Source organism: Phyllobates terribilis, unplaced genomic scaffold (genome assembly GCF_046119375.1).
Source record: "Phyllobates terribilis strain yellow unplaced genomic scaffold, ASM4611937v1 Scaffold_11__3_contigs__length_659146591, whole genome shotgun sequence".
NCBI lineage: Eukaryota > Metazoa > Chordata > Amphibia > Anura > Dendrobatidae > Phyllobates > Phyllobates terribilis.
The window spans coordinates 526135112-526147907 of NW_027362771.1; the positions used below are offsets into that span (position 1 = coordinate 526135112).

At 48.3% G+C, this 12796-nt stretch overlaps 1 protein-coding gene across 3 annotated transcripts in view; it reads right to left on the reverse strand.

The window, feature by feature from the left end:
- Positions 1-12796, reverse strand: part of KANSL3 (KAT8 regulatory NSL complex subunit 3) — a 60122-nt gene that overhangs the window by 20032 nt on the left and 27294 nt on the right. For all 3 annotated transcript variants that reach the window (XR_012251343.1, XM_073653682.1, XM_073653684.1), the window contains exons 13-16: positions 9064-9264; positions 8060-8207; positions 7555-7632; positions 468-641 (exon numbers count right to left, since the gene is read on the reverse strand). Coding sequence is in view for 2 of the 3 variants with exons in the window: in XM_073653682.1 (XP_073509783.1) it covers positions 468-641; positions 7555-7632; positions 8060-8207; positions 9064-9264 (601 nt within the window). In the remaining variant the exon portion in view is untranslated. The remainder of the gene's footprint in view (positions 1-467; positions 642-7554; positions 7633-8059; positions 8208-9063; positions 9265-12796) is intronic.

The following is a 12796-nucleotide window of genomic DNA, read 5'->3' on the forward strand; positions in this document are numbered from 1 at the left end:
GCCGCAGAGGTAAAGCTATCTCTGCTTGCAGCATCAGAGACCACACAGTTTGGGGCCGTGGCGCGATGAAACTGCTAGTCCAAACTGTCAATCAAGAGTGCAATGCCCCCCAGCAAGCCCAGTGAGTAGTATGATGCTGTGTGATGATTGAGAAGGAGATGTATCCCCTTTACGGCAAAGATTGGTTTTACAGATGAATGCATTAATTTACTCTCTCAATTTACTGAATTTTTTTTCTGAGCGGTAGAATTGTATCTGAACAGTAGAGCCGTGATGATAAATGTGTGATGTGGATTCCTGGAAGAGCATCTGCTTTCTCTAAGTGGTCAGTGTTTTCATCGGAAAAGCAGTTCTGTCATTCAGATCAGATCATTTCCTTTACACCGTTCTAATAGGAAACAGGTAGCTGCAGCTAACAAGTAGTTGACACGTTCACACTTGGCATGGCATTTGCTAAAATTACGGACCTTCCTGTGAACTGGTGTTTCCTCCTCCTGTGGCATCTCCATGGGAGACAATGGTCACTTTGATTTTGGCACGCTTGGAGGGCTTCACGCTGGTGGCACTTCCAGGGCTCGGAGGTCTCTTCAGCTGTCCTCTAACATCATCTTTTTCTTCTGTGGATTCTGAAGAGACAGGAACTGAAAAAGGGAAAATGATTATCCACTTACATTTTTAAGTCATGCACTTTATACAATGTAACGTAAAAAAGTTATATAAAAAAAAAAAATTCTCTGGTACTGGCAGGCATGTGACCACAAGTATGCCATTACGCATACATACAGTCATGTGTCGACTAGACGTGTGTGGTGTCGTTCAATACAAGTGAATTGAGTGAGGCTGAATATTTTTAGTCGGAATGTGGCCGGGAACATGCAAATCATATACTTGCGGTAACATTACCACCTGCTCCTGGAGTTGGAAAAAGGAGATTTTTGTGTACTCACCATAAAATCTCTTTCTCTTAGCCTCTAATTGGGGGACACAGGACCATGGGTGTTATGCTGCGGTCCACTAGGAGGCGACACTATGCTTAATCTGAAAAAGATTAACATTGGCTCCTCCTCTGCAGTATACACCCCTGGACGGCGTCCGCCTTCTCCAGTTTTGTGCAAAAGCAGTAGGAGGAACGTAACATGGATAACATAACCATGCCTATAAGAAGGCAACTATGTACGAGCTCAAGAAAAACACCAATATGAGAACTCAACGTAACAACGGTCCGGAACGGGCAACAGGGTGGGAGCTGTGTCCCCCAATTAGAGGCTAAGAGAAAGAGATTTTACGGTGAGTACACAAAAATCTCCTTTACTCTGTCGCCTCATTGGGGGACACAGGACCATGGGACGTCCCAAAGCAGTCCCTGGGTGGGAAGCAAAGTACGAATATTGTGTAGACAGGCCCCTATAATTGGGGCACTGCTGCCTGCAGGATACGTCTACCCAGGCTCGCATCTGTCGAGGATTGGGTATGAACCCTGTAGTGATTGGTAAACGTGTGTAGGCTAGTCCAGGTGGCTGCCTTACACACTTGTTGTGCCGAAGCCTGGTGCCGAATGGCCCAGGAGGCCCCTACCGCACGAGTAGAGTGTGCCGTAATACCGGCTGGAAGAGGAGAATTTTTGAGGTGGTAGGCCTCTTGTATGGTGGATTTGATCCACCTGGCAAGGGTAGCTTTGGAAGCTGGCAGACCCTTGCGGCCGCCTTCCAGAAGAAGGAAAAGAGAATCAGACTTCCGGAAGGGCACAGTCCTAGACACATAGATACGCAATGCTCTGACAAGGTCAAGCATATGCAGAGCCTTTTCCACTCTATGAACCGGGGCTGGACAGAGGGATGGCAGTGAAATTTCCTCATTGAGGTGGAAGTTGGACACAACTTTCGGAAGGAAGGATGGAACCGTACGGAGAACTACCTTGTCCTGGTAAAAAGCCAGGAAGGGTTGTCTGCAGGAGAGTGCTGGGAGTTCAGACACCCTGCGTAGCGAGGTGATTGCAACTAGGAAAAAACACTTTCTGGGATAGAAGGCGGAGAGAGACTTCCCTAAGGGGTTCAAAAGGTGTTTCCTGCAATGCTGTCAGCACCAGGTTGAGATCCCACGTTTCTAGTGGTCATCTGTAGGGGGGAACCAATCGGGAAACCCCCTGAAGAAATGTTTTTACTTCCGGCTTGTTAGCAATGCGCGTCTGAAAAAGCACAGAGAGAGCTGACACCTGGGTCCTAAGAGAGCTCAGAGACAGTTTGGCTTCCAGACCCGATTGCAGAAACACAAGTGCCCTGGGGAGAGAATAAGGGAATGGGGTCTGGTCACGAGAATCGCACCAGGTAAAGAAAGCGTTCCTGGTACGGCAATAAATCTTTGCAGAGTTTGGCTTTTGTGCTCTGATCATGGTTGCGATGATGTCAGGCGAGAACCCTGACTGGGTTAAAACCCAGGTCTCAATGGCCATGCCGTCAAATTGAGGGCCCCTGAGTTCTGGTGGTAGAACGGGCCTTGTGACAGAAGATCTGGGCGGTCGGGGAGACGCCAGGGGACGTCTGCTGTAAGCTGCACGATGTCGGCGTACCACGTACGTCTGGGCAAGTCTGGTGCGATGAGGATGGTTGGAACTCCCTCTTGCTTGATCTTCCTCACCACTCTGGATATCAGGGGAAGAGGTGGAAAGATGTACAGGAGCTGGAACTGAGTCCAGTCTTGAACCAGGGCGTCCGCTCCCAGCGACCGTGGGTCGTGTGTTCAGGCCATGAAGTTGGAGACTTTGGCATTGAAGTGGGATGGCATTAGGTCCACGTCCGGAGTCCCCCAGCGATGGCAGATCTGGTGAAAAACTTCGGGATGGAGAGACCACTCTCCCAAGTCCATTCCTTGCCGGCTGAGGAAGTCTGCTTCCCAGTTGTCCACACCCGGAATGTGGACCACAGAGAGAACCGAACCTGTGTCTTCCGCCCAGTGGAGAATGTGTGTCACTTCTCGCATCGCCTGGGCACTGCGGGTTCACCCTTGGTGATTTACATATGCCACAGCCGTGGCATTGTCCGACTGTACTCTAATATGAGAGGCTGCCAGTAAGTGATGGAAGGCTCTCAACGCCAGGAGAATGGCACGAATTTCCAAGATGTTGAGGGGCATGATCGCTTCTATTGGGGACCACTTGCCCTGTGCTCTGTGGTGTAGGTGTACCGCACCCCAACCCGTCAGGCTCGCGTCGGTGGTCAGAACTTTCCATTGACCCGTGAGAAAGGATTTCCCCTTTGTTAGTGAGGTTGGCTTGAGCCACCAGTGCAGGGACCTCCTGGTTGACGACGTCAACTGAAACTCCCTGTCGAGAGAAAAAGGATTCCTGTCCCATGACTTGAGGATGGCTGGGACCGCTTCTATTGCCGCCACCATCCTGCCAAGGACTCTCATGGCAAACCGGAGAGACCAAGGTGGTTTGCGAAGTAGGGTGCAGACTCCTATACGGAGAGGCAGTGCTTTGTCCTTGGGGAGTAGTACTAGACCCTTGAGGGTGTTGAATAACATTCCCAAGAAGGTCAGAGACTGACTCGGGGTTGGTGATGACTTTTTTAAGTTGACTAACCAGCCCAGGCGACTCAGAATGTCAATTGTGATTGAGACGCTGATTTCGCAGTCCTTGAAGGTAGGAGCCTTGAAGAGGAGATCGTCCAGATATGGAACGACTATTATGCCTCTGGAGGGCAGGACGTCCATAGTGACTGCCATGACTTTGGTAAACACTCTGGGAGCCGTGGTGAGTCCGAACGGGAGAGCCACGAACTGGTAGTGTTCCTGGTCGATTGCGAACCTGAGAAATCTCTGATGAGCGGGTGCAATTGGTATATGTAGGTATGCGTCTTGAATGTCTATGGAAGCGAGAAATTCTACCTTCTCCATGGACGCAATGATGGACCGAAGGGGCTCCATATGGAAGTGACGTACCCGTACATATTTGTTGAGCCGCTTTAGGTCCAATATGGGCCGCAAACTGCCTCCTTTTTTGGGGACTACGAATAAATTTGAGTAGAACCCTTGGAAGCGCTCGGCCGTGGGGACCGAGACTGACTCCTGCTTGAAGAAGCGAGGAAACCGCGTGGTGGAAGGCAAGAGCCTTGGCTGGCGGTTTTGGGGGAACAGACAGAAAGAATCTGTTTGGCGGGTTGGAAGTGAACTCTATCTTGTATTCTGAAGACACTAGTTCCCCGACCCACCTGTCCTCTGTAATAGGCAGCCAGACTTGGTGAAAGAGCGAAAGACGACCGCCTATAGGTGGGGTGTCTTCCGGAGTTCGTGAGTCATGATGAGGAGGAAATGCGAGATTTTCCTCCTTTAAATTTTGACTGGCCTGCCCTTGATTGCCAGGTCTTGTCCGACTTTTGCGTCGACCTCGAATTGTCCCTGCGTGGAGCACGGTTGTTATTCTGTGCTGGTCGCAAGACGGACCAGCCGGAAGAGTTCCGAAAGGATCGGAATCATGCTTGATTGCGCTTTTTGTAAGTGTGTTTGGGCTTCAGTTTGGGGAGAGAGGTACTCTTACCCCCGGTGGCATTGGATATCATTGTGTCCAACTGTTCACCGAAAAGCCGACCACTGAGGTACGGGAGGTGTGTGAGGGACTTCTTTGAAGCTGCATCTGCTTTCCATTCCCGCAGCCAGAGGATACGCCGAATCGTGACGGCGTTTGATGCTATTCCCGCTGCACTCCTTGCAGAATCCAGAGCTGCATGGAGCATGTAATCTGCCACAACAGCTATTTGGGCCGCTTGGTCCGACAGTTCAGGAGTAGATGCTTGTAGGCCAGTTTGTAAATTTTGGGCCCAGGCCAAGATTGGCTTGGCAGCCCAAACTGAGGCGAACGCGGGAGCTAGGGAGGCCCCTGCGGCCTTGAAAATTGAACGAGCCATGCGTTCCACCTGCCGGTCTGCTGTGTCCCTGAGGGTTGAGCTATCTGGCAGTGAAAGGAGTGTCTGTGCTGCTAGTCTGGAGACTGGGGTATCCACTTCAGGTGGATCTGTCCACTGTTTGGTGACCTCCTGTGGAAAGGGGTACCGCGCCTCCAGATATTTGCGATTAGTAAACTTTTTCTCAGGTTGTGAGAACTGCTTTTTAAGGATCGCATTAAACTCTGGGTGGTGAAAGAAAACCTTAGGCGGTTTCAGGACTCCTTCAAAGGAAATCTTATGTCCTGGTGTCTCCAGGGGTGGATCGGAGATGTCCAGCACCCGATGAATGGATGAGATTAGATCATCAACTAGCACTGTATTGCCAGGGGAAATAGGGAATAGGGACCCATCGGTTTCCTTGTCTGAGTCGGAATCACAGATGTCTTCCGAATCCTGTGTATCACTAAGGCGTCTCCTGCTGGGAGAACTGGAGCGGAGGCCTTCTCTGGTCAGGGATGGCTGTGGGGATCTACACTGTCTGTCCCTGTCAGGGGACGGTCTAGATGAGCTGGGAGTACGGTGTCTCTCACTGGAAGGGGATGACCGTGTGGTATGGGATGACGCAGACGAACGTGACCTGCGGGTCCGCTTGCGTCCTGACCTAGACGTGGATGTGCCCGTGCCATCATGTCCCCGAGTGGAACTCTCCCTTTGCTGGGTAGCGTTCATAGGCGAGGCATGACTCTGCAGAGCCTGAAGCAATGTGGTTGTGAGGTTATCTATAGACTGTGTCATAGATTGCGACATCTGAGTGACCCATTCCGGTGTGGTATTAGGCACCGAAGTATTGGCAAGTGCTTCATGGGGCTCTGGCACAGCAGTCTGCATGCAGTCCTGGCAATGTGGATACGTGCTGCCACTAGGGAGAGTATTACTGCAGGCTGTACAGAGTGCATAATAGCAATCCTGCCTGGTTCTCTTGGACTTTGAGCCCGGCATAGCATACAGGGGTGGCTATGCAGAGGGGGCCAGCAATGCAGAGAAGCTTATAGAATTCACAGCCGAGTGAGAGACTCCAGCTGTGATCTTACCCCACCAGTGTGCCTCTTAAGTCCAGCGCCATAGATCCACGATCCTGTGCCCCCCGGAGACTAGCTGTCGACCGGTAACTGAAGGGTTAACAATCCTTCAGCAGATAATGGCCGCAGGAGTGCGGAGAAGAAGGTGGGCGGAGGGCTGAAAAGGGCGGCAGTATGCTGGAAAGCGCGCCCTTTCAGTTCGTCTCCGCCCCTTCTATGACACTGTATAGTGTCATATTGGTCATCCGGGGGGCGGGCCGGGGGGGGCGGAGAATGGGCGGCAGCTTCGGCTAGGCCGGAGCCGCGGTGTAAATTTATGGCCTATGCCCAAAAGGGCTCCAGGCAGGCGCGGTAGTCCGGCAGGGAAGGCGGTGGGGGTATCAGCGTAAGGGGGGGGGCCCTTAAAGGGTCCCCCTGAGGCACCATAGCGCTGGTGCCAGCAGAGAGACAGAGCTGGGAAGGCCTGTGTCTCTGTATGCCTTGTCTGCCTGCACTGTCCCCCGGCCCCAACAACAGTCTGCAGCAGGGCTGGGATTCCTGGAAGTTGGTGCAGAGTGCCAGCTACTAGGAGCTGCAGATTGCTGCCTGCACAGGCCCTACCTAAGGTGTCTCAACCTAATACCCCCAGAGGGGGATTAGGGAGGGTGCTGCTGTCACCATTAGGGGGCTGTAATCCTCGCCCTCAACCCAGAGACCAAAAGGAATTGGGGAAGGAGGGGGGTCTCGACTTCGGACCAACACCCGAGGGGTTGGGGAAGGAGCGACATGGTAAGGAGACGTCTCGACCTCAACTGTGCACCCCTAAAAGGGGGCAGAGGAAGGAGCCATGCCGGGAGTCTCGCCGGAGACCCACTCATCTTCATCTGTAATTCCGTCGGAAAAAAATGGAGTAAAAATCTTTAGGTGTGCCTCCTTGCGACACTAAGCAAAAACTGAAGATGGCCGACGCCGTCCAGAGGAGGAGCCACTGTTAATCTTTTTCAGATTAAGCATAGTGTCGCCTCCTAGTGGACAGCAGCATAACACCCATGGTCCTGTGTCCCCCAATGAGGCGACAGAGTAATCCTCCCAGTCTGCGCGCGTTTAAGGTTCACAAGTCTGCAGTTACATAGGGTGACTGCAGACTTGTACCCAGAGTCCGCACAACCCCTTTAAGCACTTCATACTTCCAGGGTGTTAGCAGGCGCAGCACTGATCCAGGTAGCAGGGGAACTGAGTGAGGCTGCAAAGTTTACATGAAGAAGCACTAAGTTCCAGGGACCCAAGGGAGGGAGCTTACTTTTTTTTTTTTTTTTAATTTGTAATAAACAGGATCCATCTCAAGCAAACTTTAAAAAAACTTCCCCAGGGAACTATGGGGAATTGCTGTTGACTGATCATTCCCCCTGCAGCCACAATGTTGTATTAAAATGGGGGAACATTTAAATGAGCTTTTGGCTCATTGAGGGGAAGACTTCGAGCAGTGACCCTTTATGAACATGGGTTTGATTTTTTTTAATCAAACTGTAAAAAAACTAAAAGGGAAACATACTGTAGATGTCTTACACTTTCCTGAAAGCATATGCATAGAACGACAGCTCTGCAAAAATACTCACCAAACACACACGAGGGAGAGCCGGTCGGGAGAGACTTTCTCACCAGCATATTTTGTTTCAGGAAAGCAGCAAACTGTGCTGGAATACAAAAGGATAACACATAGTTGAATTAATGCCTTTTCTATCTGGGCCATCCTAAGCCAACTTACAGAGAAGTGAAGTCCTTCAGGAATATTTAGAAAGCCCCAGCTTACAAATAACATCAGGTGAAATTTAGAAAAATGTGCTTCAGAAAAGCCATATACAGTGAAAAGACTACCCCCATATCCAGATGAGATTTCCTGTGACATCGCAAATTCACCACATATTATGTATACTGGCGATCTTCGAGAAGACCACCTCGGTAGAAGAACACATTTTTCAAGGCAATTTTGTGTGATTGTCTCAAAGTTAACCAACCATTTTATTAAGAAATTACAGAAAAAGACGATGGTGAATGTATCTACAAATTGCTGTATCCACAACCCATCCATCCAGTCATCTTTGGCATAACGGTAAACCTCACCTTGAGCTTGTTTAGGGTTTACAGAGGCCCCTGATCTTTGCGGAGTCTTTAAAGGCACTGTTGTCTGTCCTGGTTTATGAGATGAGGACATTGCAGAAAATTTGGTTTTAGGGCTGGAGGCAGGACTGCTTGACATGCTGGACAGATCCTTCATAAAAAGAGAAAAGACAGGTTTTGAAAAATGTAAACTCTTGTGTTCATCACACAGAAAAGTAAAGAACATGAGAGATGAATCATACTAACAAAGAAAAAACGGCCTCCCCTTCATTCATTGTCCATGGGACTGCGATAATGGCCTAAGCTGTAGTCAATCTCCCCATAGATAATGAATTGAGTGGAGGCCAAGCATGAGCACCTCCGCTCCATTCAGGACAAGGCAACAGAGCAAAATTCTTGTGAGTTCCAAAGCCCCGCTTTTGGGATTGGTGGGGTTCCCAGTGCCCAGCCCCCCCAGCGATCAGCAACTTATCGCCCAATATAGTCCCAATTACAGGGGATATCAGCAATAAAAATAATGTATTAATATGTTCAAATGCCCCCTATAGGGTAAGACCTTATGGGACGCACAATGTGTAAAATAAATGAAAAAACAAAATTTAAAATGTTTTCTTTTTCAGCCGTCCTTTGCAGTCGTAAAAAAATAAATGAAAAATATGTAATACAGAAGTGTACTTCCTAATTTTCTTTACATTTTCCCTTGATATCAGCAAAAATAAAATAAAAAAAATTACACAAAAATTAAGCCCCATGTATCGTAAAAAAAAAAGGAAAAATTACTTAACTATTCGAATTTCTTTTGTAGAGCAGCTGAAAGTGCATTTAGGATAAAACTTGAAAATGTGCCTGGTTAGGAATGGGAGAAAATGTCCCGATCCTGGTTAAACTCTTAATCAACTGAGTTGCCAATAGTCAGACCCCCACTGACCTAGCAATGAAGACTCATCCCAATGAGAAGTTAATTCTACAATGTCTGATGACCCCTATATCATATGTACAAATCTTACCTCAGAGCCAGAAGGGGAAGCAGGGAAACGTGCAGCAGGGGAAGCTGGCCTGCTGTTCCTTTCTGATAAATCAAGCGATAAGTCTCTCCTCAGGAACTCTCTTGGCTTCTTTTTCTTCTCTGCATCAAGATCACGTGGATCAGAGCCAGAATGGCCATCTGCTCGTGTTAAGACCCCCGCTAAAAAATCAGCAATCTCATCCTAGATTGAAAAGTAATCAATGATTGTTATAGGATTTCCAAAATAAACTGAGATGTATTTACTTAACATATGACTTTTAGATGCCCTGGTACAAGCTGGCACATCAAAAATGGATCATAACATCGCAACACGTAGATAAGTCATATAGAGGGCTACTAAGGAGATCAGATCTGTCACCAGAATTCTCCTTTCTTTGGTGCCTCAATGAGACAGAGGAGAACATGGGTGTACACTGCTGCCACTAACAATTACAACCTTAAATGGAACCAGTCATGTATAAAACGCTATTAACCTGCAGATGTGGGGTTAATCTGCAGGTTAATTGCGTTCTGAAGCTACCCTTCCCTTTAAGAAAGAAATTCGGCATCTCCTCAGCAGACTGCACCCGCCAACTGTCAATTCAACTATTCAGGTTAGCTTAGTGTCACCTAGGAAGCTCACACACCGGCTTTTGCCAATGATGTATTTTTTTATTCTTTATTTTCTCTAATCTTCTTCTCTTGTCTACTCAGACACAGTAACAGAGGAGGATGAGCTGCTCGGTTTTTCCTGATCTAAAAAACAGAAAGCACATTTCTGCCAGAGGTCAATCTGTATTCTCTCTCGTCTCGATAGCAGGACCATATTTTCTTCTCCTAAAGCAGTCAGTGTTAAGGTATTGGTGTGGACTGTCTTTGCCCGTCTCACCCCACCCAGAGCCTGGCTTGTGCATGGGGTGAAGACCGAGAGATCATCTACTCCGGATACGAACCATGGATAGATCAAGCCTCTTCAGGTCAGGCAAGTGGACCTTTCCTTGCATCCTGCTGTGTTGCGTTGATCTCCCGGCCCATCCTCGCAGTGCTCGTCCTCCGTCTTCTCCTGGCTTTTCTTTAGAATTCCTTTCTCCCTTCTGGGATTCCCTCATGGCTCCAGAGCCCCTTCAATCCCTCCGCAGCTTTTTAGTGCCCTGGCTGGAGTCAGCGCTCAAAGTCATTGGCCAATCAGATGCTCGCATGGACTATTCTCCCACTATGCAGTGTCCCTGTCCCCTCATCCTTCCTGGGCACCTTCATTTTGCCACTATGCAGCGTCCCATATCAACGCCAACAGTCTCTTGTGGGGCCTCATAAGGATTTCAAGGCAGCTGTCTCCTGGATCACTCCTCCTGCGCTCCTTAGACCAGGAGTCCAGGACTAGTAGGCTGTCTCTGCCCCTGGGAACGGACACAATGGCCCTCAACAAGATTCCCACCTTCCTTGCACCTATTAACCCCTTCCTGTCCCTACTTTCCTCGTTTTCACTCTCTTTAACTATGTCTGGCCCCATAGAAAATCATGCATGCCAGTCTACCCAGCCCCCACTAGTTGTACATTTTGCCTGTGCGTCCTGTAAGTGCAAATTCCAGTCGGGTCAACCCACTATGTTGCCTGCACCCCGTCGCCCCGGCCCAAGATCCCCCCCACGGACTGCAAAGAGAATATAGCCCCCAGCCTGTGCAATTAACCTATGGTCCCTATCATGCAGAGGCTACTCATGTATACTACGCGTTAATAACCTCAGTTTTTCTGATCAGGTTGTTCAGACCATGATCTAAGCACGGGAGCCATCCTTGTCTCGTATGTACCATCGTACCTGGAAGGCCTTCTTTCGCTGGTGCAAATCTAATGAGGTCACCACTATGGTTTTTTTCTTCTCGCATTGCTGCAGTCGAATGTTGAGTCAGGCTTAGCCCTCAGCAAATTCAATGGCCAGGTCTCAGCTATGTCCATTCTTTTCAATAAAGATCTGGCTTCAAGATCTCAAATTAGGACTTTTCTTCAAGATGTGGCCCACTCTGTTGCTCCTTGCCAGCCTCCCTTGGATCTTAACCTGGTGCTTAGAGCATTAGTGTGTCCTCTCTTTGAACCAAACCACAGCATTTTCCCACTCTGGCTTTCCTGAAAGGTGGCATTCCCATTTGCTATCACTTTCATTAGGTGAGTATCAGAACTAGAGACTCTGTCCAGGCGCTCCCCTATTCTTGTACTTCACCTGGACAAGATCTTGTGCCTTCGTCCTTCCATGAAAAGATCATTCTTCTTTCCCCCTGTCCTCCTAATCCAGTGGAGAAATCCTTACACTATTTGGAAATAAGTCCTACAGGGAATGGTTAAAGGATTTGGGAATGTTTAGCTTGCAAAAAAGAAGGCTAAGAGGAGACTTAATAGCTGACTACAAATATCTGAAGGGATGTCACAGTATAGAGGCATCAGTTTTATTCTTATTTTCACATGGAAACACGAGAAGCAATAGAATAAAACTGAAAGGGAGGAGATACAGATTGGATATTAGAAAAAACTTTTTGACAGTGAGAGTGATCAATGAATGGAACAGGCGGCCAAGAGAGGTGATGAGTAGTGATGAGCAAGCATGCTCGTTACTCGAGATTTACGGGCATGCTCTGGTGTTTTCCATGTGCTCGAATGTTATGTTTGAGTCACTCGCTGTGCATGATTTCTGACTGTTTGACAGCTTTAATATATGTGAGGAATGCCTGTTTGTTAGGCATTTCTCACATGTATTTAAGCTGTCAAACAGTCACAAATCATGCACAGGGAGTGACTCAAACATAACATTCGAGCACGCTGCAAATACTTGCCGAGCATGCTCACTGATAGGGTTAACATAATACGCTCGCTCATCACTAGTGGTGAGTTCTCCTTCAATGAAAGACATCAAACAGAGGCTGGACAGGCATCTGTCTGAGATGGTTTAGTGAATCCTGCATTGAGTAGGGGGTTGGACACAATGACCCTGGAGGTCCCCTCCAACTCTAACATTCTATGATTCTATGTGGTCAGAGCTGTGCATCATTACCTGTCGGTGACAGCTTCCTTCAGACACCCAGTTTCTCATTCCAGAATACTCCTTCTGCCATTCTAGAAACTTATAACACTAAGAACAAAGTGCCCCCGCCAGGGGTCAGGGCTCATTCCAACCAAGCAGCAAGGCTTCCTGGACTCAGCCATCAGGCATTGACCTTCCAGCTTTGTAAGGCTGCAAGTTGGTTTTCAGTCCATATTTTCTCAAAATTCTACAGGGTTCACACTTTCATTTCTGCGTATGCAAGTCTGGGCAGAAAGATCCCTTGGGGTTTTACTTGAGGGATTTGACTTACACATTTTTATATATTTCCCGTCTTAGGGACTGCTTTGGGATGTTCCATTGTTTTTTGTGTCCTCCATTGAAGTGTCAGAGAAAAGAGGATTTTTTGACTTACTATAAAATACCTTTCTGGTAGTCTTCATTGGTACACACTGCACCCACTCGTTTGTTTCTGCTGGATGTGTGTGTGTGTGTGTGTGTGTGTGTGTGTGTGTGTGTGTGTGTGTGTGTGTGTGTGTGTGTGTGTGTGTGTGTGTATTTGAAACACTTATTGAATAGCGTAACTGCCAGTAGGTGGGTGTTGCCTCATGAGGAGGAGCCAACTTTTTTTTTTCTTTAAGGTTGTAACTCTAAGGCCACGGCCCCACTATCAGTATTTGGTCAGTATTTTTTCTCAGGAGTGGGA